Raw genomic sequence first — 25754 nt, forward strand, 5'->3', positions numbered from 1 at the left:
CTAGAACACATATATTATGGTATTTGACTTTTAACAATTGGATGATTATTAGAAATATATACCTGTACAGTGTACATACTTTGTATCTCAAGCCAAAATGTGTGTAGGGAACATGAATGCAAAGATAATTATATTTGTATAGATATTTAATATATGCATTTGTTCAAATAATAATAAATCACCTAAATATTCAGTACTCTCAGATAGAGGTCACAGTGTTTGGTGACCTTTACATACTCTTTCTTTCTGGGCCCAGTTTCATGAACATTCCTTAAATTTAAGGAACTCCTTAACTTAAAATTCACCATATGAAAGCATTACGGAAGTTAACGCAAACCCTTAAAGTTAAGGAGCCTTCCTTAAAATCAGTAATGCTTTCCAATAGAGAATTTTAAGTTAAGGAATTCCTTAAAGTTAAGGAACGTTCATGAAACTGTGCCCAGTATTCTGTGTGTTCCTATACCTTTCAGTAGAACAGTTAGCTCTAATGTATCAGTTTGTGAACATCTTACCTAAATGATGTTGGAATACTCTGATCTTGGTTCTGTGCCACACATTAGCTACAAAAAAAAACAACAACACACTCTTATCATCCAGACTCATCATAGTAGTACATGATAAAGACACCATTCATGTTAGTTTGCCAGAGAAACATTGTGTACAACAGAAATAGTAACAATTTTTAGAGATGATTTGGCTGTTGTCTGCAGCTAAAGGTCATAGAGACACATTCTTAACAGACTTGTAGCCATCATAGTCCATACATATCATATTCAAGACACTTGACAATAATCGAATATACATGTAGCCCAATAATCTGTATGGTTACAATATACTTGTAGCCCAATGATTTGTATGGTCATGAGACACTTGTAGCCCAATAATCTGTATGGTTAAGAGACACTTGTAACCCAATAATCTGTATGGTTACAATATACTTGTAGCCCAATAATCTATACGACCAAGAGACACTTGTAGCCCAATAATCTATATGGTTAAGATATACTTGTAGCCCAATGATCTGTATGGTCTTGAGACACTTGTAGCCCAATAATCTATAGGACCAAGAGACACTTGAAGCCCAATAATCTGTATGGTTAAGAGACACTCGTAGCCCAATAATCTGTATTGTTAAGGGACACTTGTAGCCCAATGATCTGTATGGTTAAGGGACACTTGTAGCCCAATAATCTGTATTGTTAAGAGATACTTGTATAATGATCTGTATGGTTAAGAGACACTTGTAGCCCAATAATCTGTATTGTTAAGAGACACTCGTAGCCCAATAATCGGTATTGTTAAGAGACACTCGTAGCCCAATAATCGGTATTGTTAAGAGACACTTGTAGCCCAATAATCTGTATTGTTAAGAGACACTTGTAGCCCAATAATCTATAGGACCAAGAGACACTTGAAGCCCAATAATCTGTATGGTTAAGAGACACTCGTAGCCCAATAATCTGTATTGTTAAGGGACACTTGTAGCCCAATGATCTGTATGGTTAAGGGACACTTGTAGCCCAATAATCTGTATTGTTAAGAGATACTTGTATAATGATCTGTATGGTTAAGGGACACTTGTAGCCCAATAATCTGTATTGTTAAGAGATACTTGTATAATGATCTGTATGGTTAAGAGACACTTGTAGCCCAATAATCTGTATTGTTAAGAGACACTTATAGCCCAATAATCTGTATGGTTAAAAGACACTTGTATAATGATCTGTATGGTTAAGAGACACTTGTAGCCCAATAATCTGTATTGTTAAGAGATACTCGTAGCCTAATAGTCTGTTTTGTTAAGAGACACTTGTAGCCCAATAATCTGTATTGTTAAGGACACTTGTAGCCCAATAATCTGTATTGTTAAGAGATACTCGTAGCCTAATAGTCTGTTTTGTTAAGGGACACTTATAGCCCAATAATCGGTATGGTTTAGAGACACTTGTAGCCCAATAATCGGTATGGTTTAGAGACACTTGTAGCCCAATAATCTGTATGGTTAAGGGACACTTGTAGCCCAATAATCTGTATTGTTAAGGGACACTTGTAGCCCAATAATCTGTATTGTTAAGGGACACTTGTAGCCCAATAATCGGTATGGTTTAGAGACACTTGTAGCCCAATAATCTGTATTGTTAAGGGACACTTGTAGCCCAATAATCGGTATTGTTAAGGGACACTTTTAGCCCAATAATCGGTATTGTTAAGGGACACTTGTAGCCCAATAATCTGTATTGTTAAGGGACACTTGTAGCCCAATAATCTGTATTGTTAAGGGACACTTGTAGCCCAATAATCTGTATTGTTAAGGGACACTTTTAGCCCAATAATCGGTATTGTTAAGGGACACTTTTAGCCCAATAATCGGTATTGTTAAAAGACACTTGTAGCCCAATGATCTGTATTGTTAAGAGACACTTGTAGCCCAATAATCTGTATTGTTAAGGGACACTTGTAGCCCAATAATCGGTATGGTTTAGAGACACTTGTAGCCCAATAATCTGTATGGTTAAGGGACACTTGTAGCCCAATAATCTGTATGGTTAAAAGACACTTGTAGCCCAATAATCGGTATGGTTTAGAGACACTTGTAGCCCAATAATCTGTATGGTTAAAAGACACTTGTAGCCCAATAATCTGTATTGTTAAGAGACACTTGTAGCCCAATAATCTGTATTGTTAAGGGACACTTGTAGCCCAATAATCTGTATTGTTAAGAGATACTTGTATAATGATCTGTATGGTTAAGAGACACTTGTAGCCCAATAATCTGTATTGTTAAGAGATACTCGTAGCCTATAGTCTGTATTGTTAAGATACTCTGTATTCTTTTGTTAAGAGACACTTGTAGCCCAATAATCTGTATTGTTAAGAGACACTTGTAGCCCAATAATCTGTATTGTTAAGAGACACTTGTAGCCCAATAATCTGTATTGTTAAGGGACACTTGTAGCCCAATAATCTGTATGGTTAAGAGACACTTGTAGCCCAATAATCTGTATGGTTAAAAGACACTTGTAGCCCAATAATCTGTATTGTTAAGAGACACTTGTAGCCCAATAATCTGTATGGTTAAGAGACACTTGTAGCCCAATAATCTGTATTGTTAAGAGACACTTGTAGCCCAATAATCTGTATTGTTAAGAGACACTTGTAGCCCAATAATCTGTATTGTTAAGAGACACTTGTAGCCCAATAATCTGTATTGTTAAGAGACACTTGTAGCCCAATAATCTGTATTGTTAAGAGACACTTGTAGCCCAATAATCTGTATTGTTAAGGGACACTTGTAGCCCAATAATCTGTATTGTTAAGAGATACTTGTATAATGATCTGTATGGTTAAGAGACACTTGTAGCCCAATAATCTGTATTGTTAAGAGATACTCGTAGCCTAATAGTCTGTATTGTTAAGAGATACTCGTAGCCTAATAGTCTGTTTTGTTAAGAGACACTTGTAGCCCAATAATCTGTATTGTTAAGGGACACTTGTTGCCCAATAATCTGTATTGTTAAGAGACACTTGTAGCCCAATAATCTGTATTGTTAAGGGACACTTGTAGCCCAATAATCTGTATTGTTAAGAGACACTTGTAGCCCAATAATCGGTATTGTTAAGAGACACTTGTAGCCCAATAATCTGTATTGTTAAGGGACACTTGGATCCCAATAATCTGTATTGTTAAGGGACACTTGTAGCCCAATAATCTGTATTGTTAAGAGACACTTGTAGCCCAATAATCTGTATTGTTAAGGACACTTGGATCCCAATAATCTGTATTGTTAAGGGACACTTGTAGCCCAATAATCTGTATTGTAAGAGACACTTGTAGCCCAATAATCTGTATTGTTAAGAGACACTTGTAGCCCAATAATCTGTATTGTTAAGGGACACTTGTAGCCCAATAATCTGTATTGTTAAGGACACTTGGATCCCAATAATCTGTATTGTTAAGGACACTTAGCCCAATAATCTGTATTGTTAAGAGACACTCGTAGCCCAATAATCTGTTTTGTTAAGAGACACTTGTAGCCCAATAATCTGTATTGTTAAGAGACACTTGTAGCCCAATAATCTGTATTGTTAAGAGACACTTGTAGCCCAATAATCTGTATTGTTAAGAGACACTTGTAGCCCAATAATCTGTATTGTTAAGAGACACTTGTAGCCCAATAATCTGTATTGTTAAGAGACACTTGTAGCCCAATAATCTGTATTGTTAAGAGACACTTGTAGCCCAATAATCTGTATTGTTAAGAGACACTTGTAGCCCAATAATCTGTATTGTTAAGAGACACTTGTAGCCCAATAATCTGTATTGTTAAGAGACACTTGTAGCCCAATAATCGGTATTGTTAAGAGACACTTGTAGCCCAATAATCGGTATGGTTTAGAGACACTTGTAGCCCAATAATCTGTATGGTTAAGAGACACAAGGAGGTACTTAATTGTTGCTATGTGTCATACTTTATGCATTGCATATTGTTTGGTTTATATCTTCTTTGAATGTCATAGAAATTTTTAGATTCCCTTTCTCACTCTAACATGTCTTGGTACATTTAGTACCACACCCTCTATTAACACAATTATAAGTAAGACATTTTTTTCAATTTTTTGCTGCATACTATTACTATTTTAACCTTTTCCTTGCAATATTTATATAAAGATCATTAATAAAAAGCCAATTAGCTTTTCAGCATAGTTTTTTCAGGTTTCATTTTTTCATAATATGTTTACGGAACATGTTCGCGATCTTTTGGAGAAATTCCCTGTTCAATTCGAGGAAAGAAAAAAAGGTATTACTGATTTATATAAATATATGATGATTATTATTTAAACAAATCTAAGGAGCATTTATTTGATCCTAGCAGATTAATTTTTTTTAGAGATATTGGAGAGTAATGGGGGGGGGGGCCTGGCCTTAAATCAGAGAAATAGAACACACATGTAGAGTAAAACATCTGATTTTTGTCCCATTATATAACCTGTAAACACAGGATAGGTGGAATATATCAAATGTCTGTGATAAAGTTGTCAATCCCTGACTAGTGTTTTTCTCACATCTCAGTTAGGCCAATAGATGGTTGTTTGTTTTGAATGACATTGTTCATTAAGGATAACATCAGTTTTATATTACACACTAGACCTGTTTCAGAAATCAATTACAACTACATTTTAGATCATGTTTCAAGTTTGATAGCAGCTATAGTTAATATTGATCACAAAATCTCAGAAGCAGAAAATGGAACAATCAAACACAATATTACAAAAAATTTGTTTTGATTCTTAGCCAATCAAAGATCATGTTACAAAAAGTTTGTTAATGGCTGGTTACCAGGTAAATTCTTAGAATATTTATAATGTTTTGTGGTCCTGGAGCCAAAACGAATGTATTCCTGTTAGGAAAGATTCTGTTTAAAAACGGCAACTGATTAAAGAAATAAGTACCGACTTGGAAAAAAATCAAGCAAACTTAGAATACAATTGACTTTTGAAAGTAACAATCGACTGTGATGTGTCTTGTCATATGCCTTTGTCTTTGTGTTAATGTGATTTAAACCTAGCTAACTTTTAATCTGTTCAGTGTGATGTCTGGTAAAGTGTTTGCTGTGAAGCTTGCATTTATATCCTGCCCTTCTCACAAAGTTATTGAATACGATATGTATACATAGGTACACTCAGTTTTGGCCATAGAGTTGTGCAGAGTTCCTCATTTACCTGTTTTGATCCGTAACCATTTGGATTAAACTATTTACTTTTCTGTGAAGTAGTCAATTGGAAATCCAATTCACTTTTTCCAACTCCAATTTCAAATAATTTTTGCACCTTAGAGCCTTCAGTTTATGTTTCTAGGGTACGGTAACTATAACACCAGAAAAGGGGATGGGAAAGTTCATTTAATTTGGTACAATTCTAACAATAACTTTGTATGCACTGGAATGGACCAACGAGTGTTGTTACACAGATGTTTTGTTATTTACCTGTCTTGCATGTAATTTGCATGATAATGCATGGCATTGTGTTTCCTGGATTACAGGTGTGAGCCAGGCTGCTGAGGTTGTGGAGGAGACCATTTCCAAGGCTGAGGCCACGACAACAGGTGGTGACCATGGCAACAAGGAATATTCTAAGGAACTGGATGCATTGGCGCAGCAGCCACAGGAGACAGGCAGTTAGGTTCAAGGACATTTTAGTTCAAATGACATTCAATGCTCATCCTTCGTTAATTTCTCGCCATTACCAAGACTTTATCAAGTGCCACTACACATGGAGACATCATCATGAAACTGATCAGGGAAATTGTCAGTTTACGTTGACGGTTTGAAAGAGAAGCATTCTACACTGTACAGAAATCAGACCTGAATTTGATTAGGCCAAGTGCTGCAATTAATGACTGGCATTGACATTCATATTAATGTTTTCATTGCTGTTATTGTATCGGATATCAGAAAGAGAAATGCTTATTAATTGAATTTAATTGACAATATTTAACTTGTATGACAGTTGGTAAGATAAAACCATAACATATGTATTTAGATGTACAACAGAATATGAATGTTATCTATGTATTAGCCATTTTGTCCTGTTAAATGTTTTTGTCCATAAATTAATATTCAAATTATGAGCCAGATCTGGTGAAATTATTACATTTATTATGATTGTTAGGAATTATTTAGAAATGTCCTAAAATTCTATGTCATATTATTTTTGAAAGTTTCTGTCTTAAGGATATTTATTATAAATTGTAATGATATATATATTTTATATGGTTAAGCCTCTAGTTAGCTATTACTGCTCTGTGTTTATAATCAGAATGTCACTTAACTGGCAAAGCTTGAAACAACAACAAAACAATGGATTGAAAATTAAAGATAAATGTATTATAGCAACAGGAGAAATGAAAAAGAAAACTAAAAGACATTTAATAAGGTTTTCTTTCTCATTGCAAAGACTATTTACCCATTTGTTTTTGTATTTTTGTATCAACTATTGATGTCTGTGTTGTACTGTTTACAACAAAAACTGCCCACAATATAGTGCTCCATAACGTTGCTGACAACTGTATCAAACATCTGTTGTATCAAACCTCCTATGTTTTTTTAAAATGTTTTCACAGTTCTAATATTCTCAGATATTATTTTTTATAGAATTTAAAAATATCATGCACGGGTATATCATAGACTATGTGTGCACAGCTTATACTGCAGTCGTTTACGCTGTAATGCTTTTTGCTTTTGATTATAGGTCATAACAATTGTACAGTTGTCTAAAATACACATATGTATATAATTCCTAATATATACCTTATTCCTAATACTTTTAAATGTACAAATTACCCATGCCACATTCCAATCACAATGCATCATATCAAGGAAAAGTTTATATTTTAATTTTGTTTTAAGCTGATTCAAATGCAGTTGTTCAAGATGGATTCCAGGCAGCAAGACTACACAAATTCAGAAATACTTATTCTAGGTACATAATTGAAAAAAGGTAGTCCCGGTTTAGGCAGAAATCTAAAAGTGTTCAGACTTAATTAGAAAAAAAGCCAGCATAGTCTTGTAGAAAGCTTCCCAATAAGTAGCAGGAAATCAGCTTGCAGTAGTGAAATTGTTACTCGGAAGATTTATTTTGAAAAAAAATTTATCTGAAGATAAACAAATAACACAAATTGAAAAAACAAATTTAAACAGATATGTCAAAAAATGTGTAGAATAGAAAAAGAAAAAAAGTAATCTGAAAATGAACAAATATGAATTGAAAAAAAACATTTTGTCAAGTGTAGAATTGAAAAATAATAAAAATATTAAGTAATGTACATTGTATAAAAAACTATTGAAGGTAGATACGTTTAGCAGGTATAGGTGCTGGTATCGGATACAACTAACTCTGCAGGGCTGTTCATTAGTTATATAATTTTAGGTAGGCCTTTCTGAAATAAGTCCAAGGAATATCTTCTTGTATGTGAGGAAACATCTAATACATATAGATTTTTATGTATATATACTCCCAAATTATCATATCGCTGTACCCTAAACTAATGAGATAGCCTACAGAAGGATTTTAAAATGTTCTTTTGAAAATTACGTAATTTTCATGATGCTCTCTCCGAAATGTCAATACATATTATTTGTTTCATTGTCACCTGAAAATAAGGCAGTGCTAATAATTTTCCACAAATTTAAATCTAATGACGTTGAAATTTATCTTGTTAAAAATATTTATAGAAGTTTTATACAGGTTGTTTTTTTATGTTTATGAAAATCTGAAAATGAAAATGAAACATTCTTTTTGAAATTGTTTAGAACAAATTAACTTTGTTATTAATTTTTGTTTACATAATAGTGGCCTTAGAACAATGAATGTATCTATGAAACCTTTTTGTCTGTTCTCTATGTTTTTTATTTCCCATCTGTGATATTTTATTCTTGTACATGATCTCTCCTATCATAAGTAGGTCATTGTGTGTCTTAATTAGTTAATCATCTGTTAAATGATGATGAAATATTATTATTAAACTTTGTTATACAAGTAAATGAACAATTTGGATAATAAAAGGATAATTATATACATCTATTGTTTTATTGTTTATATTAGAGTGAAATATGTTGTTGTCTATTGATTATCTTACCTCGGGTCAATGTATCATAATAAGTATCTGTAAATTTACACATTTTGAGAGTATTAATGCATGATTTCCACAAAAAATACTCTCTTTAATTTGTTTGTAATGTAAGAACATCAACCATTGATGTATTGATTTATCTTAGTGATATTCTTTGAAAAATTTCTTCCTTGAAAAAATTTCTTCTTAAAACTGAGAGAACCGAAACGAGTTCATATACAATGTGTTCTTAAACACTTTTTCTTGCCATGATATAAATCAACCTCCTTAATATAAAAAAAAGTTTTTTTCTTGTGATTACGAATTAGAAATGCAGTTCATCTAAATCCCATATTTTGTATTTAAATCATAAATATTAGCACACATGGCTTAAACTTTCAAGGTTAAGTTCCAAATAATAGGGGGTGATAATCTAGTGTCTAGATAATTTAGATGACAATTTTTATTAGGCCAAAAAAAAAAATGTCTGTTTAGGGTTACCCGACCGACCCTAATTTTTTAACCCTGACCCTAACTTTTTTTCCCACTTTTCTACGAAATTTATTTTTAAAAGTTTGGATTTCAATCTTAGGGTGATAGACACTAAAAAAAAAAAAAAATTCCTCCCAACAAACCAACCTTTTTTTTGCCAATGTAACCCTAAACAGACATATTTTTTTGGGCCTAAAAGCAGAAGAACAAAACCTTGGGTCTGGTGGCCAATCTAGACATGATTTCTGTGGGTAAAGAAATCTAGACAAAGAAAGCACAAGAAACAAAAGTTCTCAAAGTGGAATCATGACCTGTACTTTACAATAAAATTGCATGCATGCATGGTGATCTCATTTTCAACTAATTTCAATCACACAAATTATCCCTCAAAATACAATGATTAAAATACTTAAATGTTTAGAGATGTATTCTGAAATCATCAGGATTAAGTGTCTTAGATAAGGGGAGGTAACTCCTTGTATAGCTGTCAACGCATTTTTGATAATGAGATCAGATATTGAGTATTATCAAAGTTCTTTATCCAAAAGATACAGATCATGCATGTTCGTTGTGAAAAATTTCCTTGCTAATTATTTGATGACTTTAAGTACTGCACATATATATGAAAAGTTCTTAATTCTTAATTATTCAAAACAAAGTTTTATCTTTCCAAATGATAACAGTCATATAATTCCTTTACACTGACACAGAATTTAGTAAAAACTGTATTTACTCTTATAAATAGTGTCATTCCCAGAAAAAAAACAAATTACACTGGCAGACAAATTCAGGATTTTTATAGCAGTATATGTAAATTATATTTAATTAAGACTACTGTAATTAGACTTTAATCATCATATGAATCAAGTGATTAATTATTTGATAATTGAAGCTTGAACTTTGAATTTAATTTAATTTAAGTCTCTTTAGGCAACAAGATCTTGTAATCAATATTAAAAGTCAAGCTGCACTTCTAAGTCAAGAATTTATAGCCTTGATTTTGGTGACCATTATAGATCAAAAACAGTAATTATCATCGATAGAACAGATTCCCCCAACTGATAGTCCTGTGTTTGAATCTGATAATGTGCATCAGATTTGCATATATACAGACTTGTAGGATTATGCCAAGGAAATGATGTCAATCTAATACACATTTATCTATATTATATACATGAATCAATGATGGGATAAAGAGGATGGTAATGAGACTTGAGTCTGTAAAGTGCCTCAGTCTTTGGACTATATTTACTGCCATTTCTTTGGTGAGAGTCCCAGACCTTAGAGAATTTATGGCCAGAGAATGGAGTCAAAGTGATACTAAAGGTAGGGCACAGTGTCAACATGGTAACACATCAAGTAGCGCACAGTGTCGACATGGTAACACTTCATGCAGGTCACAGTGTTGACATGGTAACACATCAAGTAGGGCACAGTGTCGATATGGTAACACATTAAGTAGGACACAGTGTTGAAATTGTAACACTTTCAGTAGGGCACAGTGTCGACATGGTAACACATCAAGTAGGGCACAGTGTCGACATGGTAACACATTAAGTAGGACACAGTGTTGAAATTGAAACACTTCCAGTAGGGCACAGTGTTGAAATTGAAACACTTCCAGTAGGGCACAGTGTCGACACAGGAACACTTCAAGTAGGACACAGTGTTGACATGGTAACACTAAAGTAGGACACACTTTAAGTAGTGTCGACGTGGTAACAAATAGGGCACAGTGTCGATATGGTAATACATCAAGTAGGGCACAATGTCCACATGCCAACACATCAAGTAGGGCACAGTGTCGACAAGGTAACACTTCAAGTAGGACACAGTATCACCGTGGTAGCACTTCAAGAAGGACAATGTCGGCATTGTTTCACTTAAAATAGGACACAGTGTCGACATGGTAACACTTCAAATAGGACACAATGTCGACATGGTAACACTTCAATAAAGGCACACTTCTAGTAGCGCAGAGTGTCAACATGGTAACACTTCAATAAAGGCACACTTCAAGTAGCGCACAGTGTCAACACAGTAACACTTCAAGTAAGATACAGTATCGGCATGAAAACGATTCAAGTAGGACAGAGTGTCCACACATCAAGAACATCTCAGGTAACACTTCAGGTAGGATGTGGGTACAGTGTCACAGTAACACTTCAGAAAGGGTGTGGGTACAGTGTCAAGGTAACACTACAGGTAGGGTGTGGGTACAGTGTTATGGTAAAATTGCAGGTTGGATGTGGGTACAGTGTTATGGTAACACTACAGGTAGGGTGTGGGTACAGTGTCAAGGTAAAACTTCAGGTAGGGTGTGGGTACAGTGTCAAGGTAACACTACAGGTAGGGTGTGGGTACAGTGTCACAGCAACACTACAGGTAGGGTGTGGGTATGGTGTCACAGTAACACTACTGGTAGAGTGTGGGTACAGTGTCAAGGTAACACTACAGGTAGGGTGTGGGTATGGTGTCATGGTAACACTACAGGTAGGGTGTGGTTATGGTGTCAAGGTAACACTACAGGTAGGGTGTGGATACAGTGTCAAGGTAACACTACAGGTAGGGTGTGGGTATGGTGTCATGGTAACACTACAGGTAGAGTGTGGGTATGGTGTCATGGTAACACTACAGGTAGGGTGTGGGTATGGTGTCATGGTAACACTACAGGTAGGGTGTGGGTATGGTGTCAAGGTAACACTACAGGTAGGGTGTGGGTACAGTGTCATGGTAACACTACAGGTAGGGTGTGGGTATGGTGTCACAGTAACACTACAGGTAGGGTGTGGGTACAGTGTCATGGTAACACTACAGGTAGGGTGTGGGTACAGTGTCAAGGTAACACTACAGGTAGGGTGTGGGTATGGTGTCAAGGTAAAACTACAGGTAGGGTGTGGGTACAGTGTCACAGTAACACTACAGGTAGGGTGTGGGTATGGTGTGTAACACTACAGGTAGGGTGTGGGTACAGTGTCAAGGTAACATTACAGGTAGGGTGTGGGTACAGTGTCACAGTAACACTACAGGTAGGGTGTGGGTATGGTGTCAAGGTAAAACTACAGGTAGGGTGTGGGTACAGTGTCATGGTAACATTACAGGTAGGGTGTGGGTACAGTGTCAAGGTAACACTACAGGTAGGGTGTGGGTACAGTGTCATGGTAACACTACAGGTAGGGTGTGGGTACAGTGTCATGGTAACACTACAGGTAGGGTGTGGGTACAGTGTCATGGTAACACTACAGGTAGGGTGTGGTTATGGTGTCATGGTAACACTACAGGTAGGGTGTGGGTACAGTGTCATGGTAACACTACAGGTAGGGTGTGGGTATGGTGTCATGGTAACACTACAGGTAGGGTGTGGGTATGGTGTCATGGTAACACTACAGGTAGGGTGTGGGTATGGTGTCATGGTAACACTACAGGTAGGGTGTGGGTATGGTGTCATGGTAACACTACAGGTAGGGTGTGGGTACAGTGTCATGGTAACACTACAGGTAGGGTGTGGGTACAGTGTCAAGGTAACACTACAGGTAGGGTGTGGGTATGGTGTCAAGGTAACACTACAGGTAGGGTGTGGGTACAGTGTCATGTACACACTTCAGGTAGGGCATGGGTATGGTGTCACAGTAACACTACAGGTAGGGTGTGGGTACAGTGTCAAGGTAACACTACAGGTAGGGTGTGGGTACAGCGTCAATTCAACACTTCAGGTAGGGTGTGGGTACAGTGTCATGGTAACACTACAGGTAAGGTGTGCTTATGGTGTCATGGTAACACTACAGATAGGGTGTGGGTACAGTGTCACAGTAACACTACAGGTAGGGTTTGGTTATGGGTGTCATGGTAACATTACAGGTAGGGTGTGGGTACAGTGTCACAGTAACACTACAGGTAGGGGTGTGGGTACAGTGTCACAGTAACACTACAGGTAGGGTGTGGTTATGGTGTCATGGTAACATTACAGATAGGGTGTAGGTACGGTGTCACAGTAACACTACAGGTAGGGTGTGGGTACAGTGTCACAGTAACACTACAGGTAGGGTGTGGGTACAGTGTCAAGGTAACACTACAGGTAGGGTGTGGGTACAGTGTCAAGGTAACACTACAGGTAGGGTGTAGGTACGGTGTCAGTCACAGTAACACTACAGGTAAGGTGTGGTTATGGTGTCAAGGTAACACTACAAGTAGTTTGTGGGTAAGGTGTCACAGTAACACTACAGGTAGGATATGGTAACACTACAGGTAAAATGAAGTTTATTGTGAGATGAATGGCGGTATAAAGAAAAAAAGACTTTGATATTGAAATGGAATTAATAAGTTTCTTTTAAAGTATTTTTAGGTTTTGTTTGACTATATTAAGGTTAATACTTGTCTTTGTTACAGCGGCAGATACCTCAGTACTGAAGGACACCAAAATTGTGTTCGTTGTGGGTAAGTGTAATATCGGTTGGTTTGAGTCATTTTTTTTTAATACTGAAATTATAATTTATCTTGTATCAGTTAAAATGTATGCCTTTGCATGAAGAAAAATATAATTAAATTTTCATTAATGAAACAATTATATGTGTGTGCCTCCATGGAGAATATTTGACATAAGAAAACCCAAAGATGAATTTCCAACAATATCTTAGATTAGGATATTGAATAAATCATTAACCATGATAATACAAATAGCCATATTAAAAAAAGTCCTTGACCTTGACATAGGTGGACCTGGCAGTGGTAAAGGGACACAATGTGAGAGGATTGTACAACAGTATGGCTTCACCCATCTCTCTACTGGTGACCTTCTTAGGGCAGAGGTCGCATCAGGGTCAGAAAGGGGCAAAGAACTCACAGCTATCATGGAGAGCGGACAACTTGTATCCCTGGTAAGTTCTAAACACATGAATGATATTTCGAGGGAGGAATACATTTCTTATCCTTGGTAATGCAATTAATTGGTAACTTATAAAGGGGACTAACTTACCAATATCATTCAATTAATCAGAACGGCTTGTTTATTGATAAGTGCCCATAAAAGATGGACTCACCTATAAAGGGAATAAACTCATGAATTTGATGCAGAGAAGAAGTTTGTTTTAAAGAAATATTAGCCCTCGTTCTTAAATTCATTTTCGTCAGTTTATGTACCATAATTCATGACCAAGTGAGGGCGACAACTCATCAATATTATTCAGAACAGTTGTTATCATGTAAAATAAGTTTAGGGCTTAATAATCAGAACTATCTTATCCCGGGTAGTGTATTTATAAGGTCTATGTAACTCATCATATGACACATGATTGTTAAGCTGTTTGAGACAAGGAGATAACTAATCTGTTCCTCCTTTCACCTGATGACTGTGTTGTTACCTATTTGATCTGCTAACGACCTTACCTGTATGCCTCTCTTACGTGTTATATAATCCCCATTTTACTTCAGGATGTTGTCCTCCAGCTTCTGAAGGAGAAAATGGTGGCTGCTGCAGCCACTAGTTCAGGCTTCCTGATTGATGGCTACCCAAGGGAGATGGAACAGGGGACCAGATTTGAAAATGAGGTACGGTATCATTTCTCATCATATTTTAATTGTCATCAGAATATGTAAATAATGAGTGACATGTTCATATTTCCATTTCTGTCCGAATGGCTTAATATTTATGTTACTGGCTTGAATTCATAATCAGTTTTGATGAAACTTCTTGTTAGGTGTAAGAATATCTCATAGACATTCAGGTTACGGATGTCAATGCATGTTGGCTGCATTTAAGAAAGTCTTAAATAAAAGATCCTGTCTCAGTCATTTTTTTAATATCTATAATATGTTAAGATAAATTATAGGATTTACTTATCAATGAAACACGACTACTTTAACTTTCATTGGTGATTTTGTAAAAAATACTCTAGCATATATCTATATAACCAATTTATTTTTGATGAAAAATGTCACAAAGTAAAACTATGATTACAAAATAATGACTTTAGTTAAAAGTATTTAATGCTTTCAGGTAGCGCCATGTTCCTGTGTCTTGTACTTTGAGGCATCAGATGACACGATGACACAGCGTCTTCTTGGTCGTGCTGTCACCAGTGGCCGAGTGGACGACAATGAGGAGACGATCAAAAAGAGGCTGGCAACATTCCATAACATCACGACACCTGTCATAGACTACTTCACACAACAGGATAAGGTCAAAAAGGTATAAACTGTGTGATTGTGATAAAGATTCAGCTTCTTTTCTTACTATTTTGGATCATGGACAATCTAATTAAAACACTTAAAACATAGTTGTGATGTCATCTATTGTTGTTTCTGTACTTTGTAACTCCAGGATGATGGGACCATTACCTGTAACTGTCCTATATGTTACCTTTTACTGTCTTATATGTGATACTAATATAAGACAGTCACTTATAAGACAGTAAAAGGTAGCATATGGGAGAGTTACACAACAGGGTGGGTATATGTCTCCGGGCTTAATCCCATAATTATGTTAACACACAACACACAACCTGCCGGAACATAATTTTTAAATCAAAATTATGAATGAAATCTCACACAATGAATATGCAGAATTAAACACATCCACAGAATTTCTGTATATATCTCATATAGAGTTTTCTTCCTTATTATTAATTCACCATTAAACACTTATCTACAGCATAGACTCCAGTTTCCGCTTTATGAAAACCTTGTTTTTGTACACCACTTTTAAATTTCCAAATCATCGACACTGTACGTAGTTTTACACTTATTTTGATTTTGTTTCAACAATATTTCAGAATTTCACCTAAATCCCATTGGCTTGTTGAATGAAATTGCACATGGTATAAATAAATCCAAGATTGTCCCTAGAGAGTTCGAAACTTTAAATCCTCTGAATTCAATGTACGTTCTGGGGGCACCGACACTTTTGAACTAGCCTGGAAAAACACTATTATATGCGATCATTTTAGCAAGACGCTTTCAAACAAACGCCTAAATTGCAAGTCTAGTTTCATATGTCATTTCTTGACCACATCAGACATTGGACAGAAATGTCCTTTTAGCAATAAAAGTCACTAAAGTCACCTTTTTATATCGCCTACTGAAATAAATTAATAAAAGAAAGTAATATCCCTCTATCACTGTCGATGGACATGGTTAAAGTGAATTTACAGATAGTTGTCCATCCCAAAAGCATGCTTCATGCATTCCGTTCATGAATGCTATTCATCACATATAACACAGGCAAATGTAATTCTATGTTGCCATTGTCTATATTGGATTTGTCATGGTTGAATGCATATTGGTAGAGTTCCTGCGCTCATAGACAAAGGCAAAAACCTGGCTTATATTAGAGATAAAAGTGTACTTTATTAACACAAAGACTTGCTATGTTTTAAGTTAGAGATAAGCCAAAAACTGTACAATATGTTGGAGAATTCCTGACGGGCCTCGATACAGTTCTTTCTCCAACATATTGTACAGTTTTCGGCTTATCTCCATAACATATATAATAAAATATGTTTTGTTTTTAGGTGTCAGCTGAGAGACATGTGGATGAGGTTTACACTGATGTCCAGACTATCTTTGATTCTCTTGTTCCAGAAAAAGCTGGTAAGCTACACACATCCAAAAAATGTTTTTGTTATATGAAGATAATACTGAACTAGATGACCTTAAATTAATATTGACTTAATTTTCCTCCCTGTGCCATCATTGGCTTATACATATCATACAATATTGTTTTATATAATTCAAAGCACCTAAAGAAAGTGCTGGGGAAGCCACTCAGGGGTCAGCACCACAGGAGTCAGCACCACAGGAGTCAGCACCAGCACACTCAGGAGTCAACACCACAGGAGTCAGCACCACAGGAGTCAACACCACAGGAGTCAGCACCACAGGAGTCAGCACCACAGGAGTCAGCACCACAGGAGTCAGCACCACAGGAGTCAGCACCACAGGAGTCAGCACCACAGGAGTCAGCACCACAGGAGTCAGCACCACAGGAGTCAGCACCACAGGAGTCAGCACCACAGGAGTCAGCACCACAGGAGTCAGCACCACAGGAGTCAGCACCACAGGAGTCAGCACCAGTTGACACACCAGCACTAAAGGACACCAAAAGTTTGTTGTGGGTAAGTAATGGAATCATATAGAACACCATCCTGTTTATTATTAATTATCGCTCTCTGGTAACTAAATAATTTATAAATATGATACTGTTAAGCACTTTGTTTTTGTAAGATACATATTGCATAATTTCGTAAGAGAGCTGAAAACAAGTTAAAATGTTATCCTAAAAATTGTATATGAATGTACACAGTTAAAGCCCTAATCACGAATTTAAGTATTTCATGAATATGTCGAAAATCATTAAATATTGGTTTTTATTTTTAGTATGTATATATGTTTTGTATATATATATATATATATATGTATATATAGCAGAATACATTGCGTGTCCTTGACCTTGACACAGGTGGACCTGGTAGTGGTAAAGGTACACAATGTGAGAGGATTGTACAACAGTATGGCTTTACCCATCTCTCTACTGGTGACCTTCTCAGGGCAGAAGTCGCGTCAGGGTCAGAAAGAGGCAAAGAGCTCACAGCTATCATGGAGAGCGGACAACTTGTATCCCTGGTGTGTGTATTTGAGATTACCTTTGATAGGAGGGCAATTCACCCGTCATTGCAAAACTACCTTGGTTTTTCTTTGGGTACTTTTGCTTTCCTCCACCTTTGAATTAATAACTGTGCTGTTGACTGGATGTAGAACACCTCCACATCCAAAACAAATATATTGACAATGTATTGATGAATGGCATTTTTAGAAATAACATGTACAGTCCATGGTTTTCTTTAGATTGATAAACATTTTATCTAAAGTAAACTATTCTTTTGTCTATTATTCATAGGACGTTGTCCTCCAGCTCCTCAAGGAGAAAATGGCGGCTGCTTCCTCCACTAGTTCGGGCTTCCTTATTGATGGCTATCCACGGGAGATGGAACAGGGGATGAGGTTTGAAAGCGAGGCAAGTGATTTAATTACTTAATTAATAAGAATGCAGTTATGGTTTCATTTATATATATGAGGTCCTGATTTCTTAAAACCAAAGTGCAGACTTCAGTCAAAGTTTTTCTCCTTATGTAACACAAATGAAATTTTGTAGTTTGTTAGAAGAGATCAAGCAAGGTTATTAATATTCAAAGACACAAAAACCAATAACATCAAAATGAAACATTGTCTGTAAGATTAAAGTGCTGTAACTTTCCATGAAAATTTAGCTTTCAGTTTCTTTTAAATTTGACTTGGTTCTTTGTAACAAAATAGAACCATTCATTTTGTAGGTAACACCCTGTACGTGTGTACTGTACTTTGAGGCATCAGATGACACAATGACAAAACGTCTTCTTGGTCGTGCCGTCACCAGTGGTCGAGTGGACGACAATGAGGAGACGATCAAAAAGAGGCTGGCAACATTCCATAACATCACGACACCTGTCATAGACTACTTCACACAACAGGATAAGGTCAAAAAGGTCAGTTAGCAAATTTTATCAACAAAAAGGTATTGTTTTAAATGTAAAACATATCTTTCACTTCATACTTTTTATAAAATTAATGTACATTTTCAGATTCTTGTGATGAAATATTATTTTATGGACATTTAATAATCTACCTTTGGAGAGATAACAACTTTTATTTTGTCACTTTTTTAGGTGTCAGCAGAGAGAGATGTAAATGATGTGTTCAAAGATGTACAGGGAATATTTGATGACATAACAGGTGAGCTTTACCTGTTATTTATCTATATCTTCCTGCTCGTTGTGTGTGGTTACCCTCTTTCCTCATTCCTATTTAGCCCAAACTTTCAACAATGCTCCATTGCCACAGGGTGAGGTATTTAGACCATCATAATTAATAATTACATATGTCCATACTTCTCCATACTCCTTACATTTTAGAACAAACTTAGATATCAACCAAATATTTTATTAAAAATCTGTAAACTTTGTTTGATCTAGTTAATGTATTTGTTTTTATACCTTAGATTTTTCAATTGAAATGAGTTTTTAATTGCTGTGTCTTTTTATTTCTAAGTTCAATATCACAAATATTTAAGATTGGTAACTTTTGTTTGTAATGACAATGGTTTATGTAGGTAACCTTGGTTTGTAATGACAATGGTTTATGTAGGTAACCTTGGTTTGTAATGACAATGGTTTATGTAGGTAACCTTGGTTTGTAATGACAATGGTTTATGTAGGTAACCTTGGTTTGTAATGACAATGGTTTATGTAGGTAACCTTGGTTTGTAATGACAATGGTTTATGTAGGTAACCTTGGTTTGTAATGACAATGGTTTATGTAGGTAACTTTGGTTTGTAATGACAATGGTTTATGACAATGGTTTATGTAGGTAACCTTGGTTTGTAATGACAATGGTTTATGTAGGTAACTTTGGTTTGTAATGACAATGGTTTATGTAGGTAACCTTGGTTTGTAATGACAATGGTTTATGTAGGTAACCTTGGTTTGTAATGACAATGGTTTATGTAGGTAACCTTGGTTTGTAATGACAATGGTTTATGTAGGTAACCTTGGTTTGTAATGACAATGGTTTATGTAGGGTAACTTTGGTTTGTAATGACAATGGTTTATGTAGGTAACCTTGGTTTGTAATGACAATGGTTTATGTAGGTAACCTTGGTTTGTAATGACAATGGTTTATGTAGGTAACCTTGGTTTGTAATGACAATGGTTTATTGTAGGTAACCTTGGTTTGTAATGACAATGGTTTATGTAGGTAACCTTGGTTTGTAATGACAATGGTTTATGTAGGTAACCTTGGTTTGTAATGACAATGGTTTATGTAGGTAACCTTGGTTTGTAATGACAATGGTTTATGTAGGTAACCTTGGTTTGTAATGACAATGGTTTATGTAGGTAACCTTGGTTTGTAATGACAATGGTTTATGTAGGTAACCTTGGTTTGTAATGACAATGGTTTATGTAGGTAACCTTGGTTTGTAATGACAATGGTTTATGTAGGTAACCTTGGTTTGTAATGACAATGGTTTATGTAGGTAACCTTTGGTTTGTAATGACAATGGTTTATGTAGGTAACCTGGTTTGTAATGACAATGTTTATGTAGTAACCTTGGTTTGTAATGACAATGGTTTATGTAGGTAACCTTGTTTGTAATGACAATGGTTTATGTAGGTAACCTTGGTTTGTAATGACAATGGTTTATGTAGGTAACTTTTGGTTTGTTATGACAATGGTTTATGTAGGTAACCTTGGTTTGTAATGACAATGGTTTATGTAGGTAACCTTGGTTTGTAATGACAATGGTTTATGTAGGTAACCTTGGTTTGTAATGACAATGGTTTATGTAGGTAACCTTGGTTTGTAATGACAATGGTTTATGTAGGTAACCTTGGTTTGTAATGACAATGGTTTATGTAGGTAACCTTGGTTTGTAATGACAATGGTTTATGTAGGTAACCTTGGTTTGTAATGACAATGGTTTATGTAGGTAACCTTGGTTTGTAATGACAATGGTTTATGTAGGTAACCTTGGTTTGTAATGACAATGGTTTATGTAGGTAACCTTGGTTTGTAATGACAATGGTTTATGTAGGTAACCTTGGTTTGTAATGACAATGGTTTATGTAGGTAACCTTGTTTGTAATGACAATGGTTTATGTATGGTAACCTTGGTTTGTAATGACAATGGTTTATGTAGGTAACCTTGGTTTGTAATGACAATGGTTTATGTAGGTAACCTTGGTTTGTAATGACAATGGTTTATGTAGGTAACCTTGGTTTGTTAATGACAATGGTTTATGTAGGTAACCTTGGTTTGTAATGACAATGGTTTATGTAGGTAACAATGGTTTGTAATGACAATGGTTTATGTAGGTAACCTTGGTTTGTAATGACAATGGTTTATGTAGGTAACTTTGGTTTGTAATGACAATGGTTTATGTAGGTAACCTTGGTTTGTAATGACAATGGTTTATGTAGGTAACCTTGGTTTGTAATGACAATGGTTTATGTAGGTAACCTTGGTTTGTAATGACAATGGTTTATATAGGTAATGTAATGAACAATGGTTTATTGTAGGTTTGTTTGTAATGACAATGGTTTATGTAGGTAACCTTGGTTTGTAATGACAATGGTTTATGTAGGTAACCTTGGTTTGTAATGACAATGGTTTATGTAGGTAACCTTGGTTTGTAATGACAATGGTTTATGTAGGTAACTTTGGTTTGTAATGACAATGGTTTATGTAGGTAACCTTGGTTTGTAATGACAATGGTTTATGTAGGTAACCTTGGTTTGTAATGACAATGGTTTATGTAGGTAACCTTGGTTTGTAATGACAATGGTACTTGTTTTATGGTTTATGTAGGTAACCTTGGTTTGTAATGACAATGGTTTATGTAGGTAACCTTGGTTTGTAATGACAATGGTTTATGTAGGTAACCTTGGTTTGTAATGACAATGGTTTATGTAGGTAACCTTGGTTTGTAATGACAATGGTTTATGTAGGTAACCTTGGTTTGTAATGACAATGGTTTATGTAGGTAACCTTGGTTTGTAATGACAATGGTTTATGTAGGTAACCTTTGGTTTGTAATGACAATGGTTTATGTAGGTAACCTTGGTTTGTAATGACAATGGTTTATGTAGGTAACCTTGGTTTGTAATGACAATGGTTTATGTAGGTAACCTTGGTTTGTAATGACAATGGTTTATGTAGGTAACTTGGTTTGTAATGACAATGGTTTATGTAGGTAGCCTTGGTTTGTAATGACAACAATGGTTTATGTAGGTAACCTTGGTTTGTAATGACAATGGTTTTATGTAGGTAACCTTTGGTTTGTAATGACAATGGTTTATGTAGGTAACCTTGGTTTTGTAAGTACAATGGTTTATGTAGGTAACCTTGGTTTTTGTAATGGTTTATGTAGGTAACCTTGGTTTTAATTGACAATGGTTTATGTAGGTAACCTTGGTTTGTAATGACAATGGTTTATGTAGGTAACTTTGGTTTGTAATGACAATGGTTTATGTAGGTAACCTTGGTTTGTAATGACAATGGTTTATGTAGGTAAGCCCTTGGTTTGTAATGACAATGGTTTATGTAGGTAAACCTTGGTTTTGTGTAAGACAATGGTTTATGTAGGTAACCTTGGTTTGTAAAGTAATGACAATGGTTTATGTAGGTAACTTTGGTTTGTAATGACAATGGTTTATGTAGGTAACCTTGGTTTGTAATGACAATGGTTTATGTAGGTAACCTTGGTTTGTAATGACAATGGTTTATGTAGGTAACCTTGGTTTGTAATGACAATGGTTTATGTAGGTAACCTTGGTTTGTAATGACAATGGTTTATGTAGGTAACCTTTGGTTTGTAATGACAATGGTTTATGTAGGTAACCTTGGTTTGTAATGACAATGGTTTATGTAGGTAACCTTGGTTTGTAATGACAATGGTTTATGTAGGTAACCTTGGTTTGTAATGACAATGGTTTATGTAGGTAACCTTGGTTTGTAATGACAATGGATTTTGTGGTTTGTAATGACAATGGTTTATGTAAGGTAACTTTGTTTGAAGACAATGGTTAGGTAACCTTGGTTTGTAATGACAATGAATTATGTAGGTAACCTTGGTTGTGTAATGACAATGGTTTATGTAGGTAACCTTGGTTTGTAATGACAATGGTTTATGTAGGTAACCTTGGTTTGTAATGACAATGGTTTATGTAGGTAACTTTGGTTTGTAATGACAATGGTTTATGTAGGTAACTTTGGTTTGTAATGACAATGGTTTATGTAGGTAACCTTGGTTTGTAATGACAATGGTTTATGTAGGTAACCTTGGTTTTGTAATGACAATGGTTTATGTAGGTAACCTTGGTTTGTAATGACAATGGTTTATGTAGGTAACTTTGGTTTGTAATGACAATGGTTTATGTAGGTAACCTTGGTTTGTAATGACAATGGTTTATGTAGGTAACCTTTGGTTTGTAATGACAATGGTTTATGTAGGTAACCTTGGTTTGTAATGACAATGGTTTATGTAGGTAACCTTGGTTTGTAATGACAATGGTTTATGTATAGGTAACCTTGGTTTGTAATGACATGGTTTATGTAGGTAACTTTGGTTTGTAATGACAATGGTTTATGTAGGTAACCTTGGTTTGTAATGACAATGGTTTATGTAGGTAACCTTGGTTTGTAATGACAATGGTTTATGTAGGTAACCTTGGTTTGTAATGACAATGGTTTATGTAGGTAACTTTGGTTTGTAATGACAATGGTTTATGTAGGTAACCTTGGTTTGTAATGACAATGGTTTATGTAGGTAACCTTGGTTTGTAATGACAATGGTTTATGTAGGTAACCTTGGTTTTGTAATGACAATGGTTTATGTAGGTAACCTTGGTTTGTAATGACAATGGTTTATGTAGGTAACTTTGGTTTGTAATGACAATGGTTTATGTAGGTAACCTTGGTTTGTAATGACAATGGTTTATGTAGGGTAACTTTGGTTTGTAATGACAATGGTTTATGTAGGTAACCTTGGTTTGTAATTATGACAATGGTTTATGTAGGGTAACCTTGGTTTGTAATGACAATGGTTTATGTAGGGTAACCTTGGTTTGTAATGACAATGGTTTATGTAGGTAACTTTGGTTTGTAATGACAATGGTTTATGTAGGTAACCTTGGTTTGTAATGACAATGGTTTATGTAGGTAACCTTGGTTTGTAATGACAATGGTTTATGTAGGTAACCTTGGTTTGTAATGACAATGGTTTATGTAGGTAACCTTGGTTTGTAATGACAATGGTTTATGTAGGTAACCTTGGTTTGTAATGACAATGGTTTATGTAGGTAACCTTTGGTTTGTAATGACAATGGTTTATGTAGGTAACTTTGGTTTGTAATGACAATGGTTTATGTAGGTAACCTTGGTTTGTAATGACAATGGTTTATGTAGGTAACCTTGGTTTGTAATGACAATGGTTTATGTAGGTAACCTTGGTTTGTAATGACAATGGTTTATGTAGGTAACCTTGGTTTGTAATGACAATGGTTTATGTAGGTAACCTTGGTTTGTAATGACAATGGTTTATGTAGGTAACCTTGGTTTGTAATGACAATGGTTTATGTAGGTAACCTTGGTTTGTAATGACAATGGTTTATGTAGGTAACCTTTTGGTTTGTAATGGACAATGGTTTATGTTTAGGTAGTAACCTTGGTTTGTAATGACAATGGTTTATGTAGGTAACCTTGGTTTGTAATGACAATGGTTTATGTAGGTAACCTTGGTTTGTAATGACAATGTTTATGTAGGTACCTTGGTTTGTAATGACAATGGTTTATGTAGGTAACCTTGGTTTGTAATGACAATGGTTTATGTAGGTAACCTTTGGTTTGTAATGACAATGGTTTATGTAGGTAACCTTGGTTTGTAATGACAATGGTTTATGTAGGTAACCTTGGTTTGTAATGACAATGGTTTATGTAGGTAACCTTGGTTTGTAATGACAATGGTTTATGTAGGTAACCTTGGTTTGTAATGACAATGGTTTATGTAGGTAACCTTGGTTTGTAATGACAATGGTTTATGTAGGTAACCTTGGTTTGTAATGACAATGGTTTATGTAGGTAAGCCTTTGGTTTGTAATGTAACAATGGTTTATGTAGGTAACCTTGGTTTGTAATGACAATGGTTTATGTAGGTAGCCTTGGTTTGTAATGACAATGGTTTATGTAGGTACCTTGGTTTGTAATGACAATGGTTTATGTAGGTAACCTTGGTTTGTAATGACAATGGTTTATGTAGGTAACCTTGGTTTGTAATGACAATGGTTTATGTAGGTAACCTTTGTTTGTAATGACAATGGTTTATGTAGTAACTTGGTTTGTAATGACATGGTTTATGTGGTAACCTTGGTTTGTAATGACAATGGTTTATGTAGGTAACCTTGGTTTGTAATGACAATGGTTTATGTAGGTAACTTTGGTTTGTAATGACAATGGTTTATGTAGGTAACTTTGGTTTGTAATGACAATGGTTATTTAATGGTTTGTAATGACAATGGTTTATGTAGTAACCTTGGTTTGTAATGACAATGGTTTATGTAGGTAACCTTGGTTTGTAATGACAATGGTTTATGTAGGTAACCTTGGTTTGTAATGACAATGGTTTATGTAGGTAACCTTGGTTTGTAATGACAATGGTTTATGTAGGTAACCTTGGTTTGTAATGACAATGGTTTATGTAGGTAACCTTGGTTTGTAATGACAATGGTTTATGTAGGTAACCTTGGTTTGTAATGACAAATTTATGTTATTGGTGTAGGTAACCTTGGTTTGTAATGACAATGGTTTATGTAGGTAACCTTGGTTTGTAATGACAATGGTTTATGTAGGTAACCTTGGTTTGTAATGACAATGGTTTATGTAGGTAACTTGGTTTGTAATGGACAATGGTTTATGTAGGTAACCTTGGTTTGTAATGACAAATGGTTTATGTAGGTAGGTAACCTTGGTTTGTAATGACAATGGTTTATGTAGGTAACCTTGGTTTGTAATGACAATGGTTTATGTAGGTAACCTTGGTTTGTAATGACAATGGTTTATGTAGGTAACTT

General features: G+C 35.3%; 1 protein-coding gene across 1 annotated transcript in view; it reads left to right on the plus strand.

The window, feature by feature from the left end:
• The window catches only part of LOC138321145 (uncharacterized), a 75127-nt gene that overhangs the window by 23904 nt on the left and 25469 nt on the right, over positions 1 to 25754 (plus strand). Inside the window, exons 14-24 of the mRNA XM_069264593.1 lie at positions 13487 to 13534; positions 13811 to 13974; positions 14528 to 14644; positions 15093 to 15284; positions 16606 to 16684; positions 16831 to 16864; positions 16917 to 17212; positions 17553 to 17716; positions 17991 to 18107; positions 18424 to 18615; positions 18796 to 18862. Coding sequence (XP_069120694.1) covers positions 13487 to 13534; positions 13811 to 13974; positions 14528 to 14644; positions 15093 to 15284; positions 16606 to 16684; positions 16831 to 16864; positions 16917 to 17212; positions 17553 to 17716; positions 17991 to 18107; positions 18424 to 18615; positions 18796 to 18862 — 1470 coding nt within the window. The remainder of the gene's footprint in view (positions 1 to 13486; positions 13535 to 13810; positions 13975 to 14527; positions 14645 to 15092; positions 15285 to 16605; positions 16685 to 16830; positions 16865 to 16916; positions 17213 to 17552; positions 17717 to 17990; positions 18108 to 18423; positions 18616 to 18795; positions 18863 to 25754) is intronic.

This window comes from Argopecten irradians, chromosome 4 (assembly GCF_041381155.1).
Source record: "Argopecten irradians isolate NY chromosome 4, Ai_NY, whole genome shotgun sequence".
NCBI lineage: Eukaryota > Metazoa > Mollusca > Bivalvia > Pectinida > Pectinidae > Argopecten > Argopecten irradians.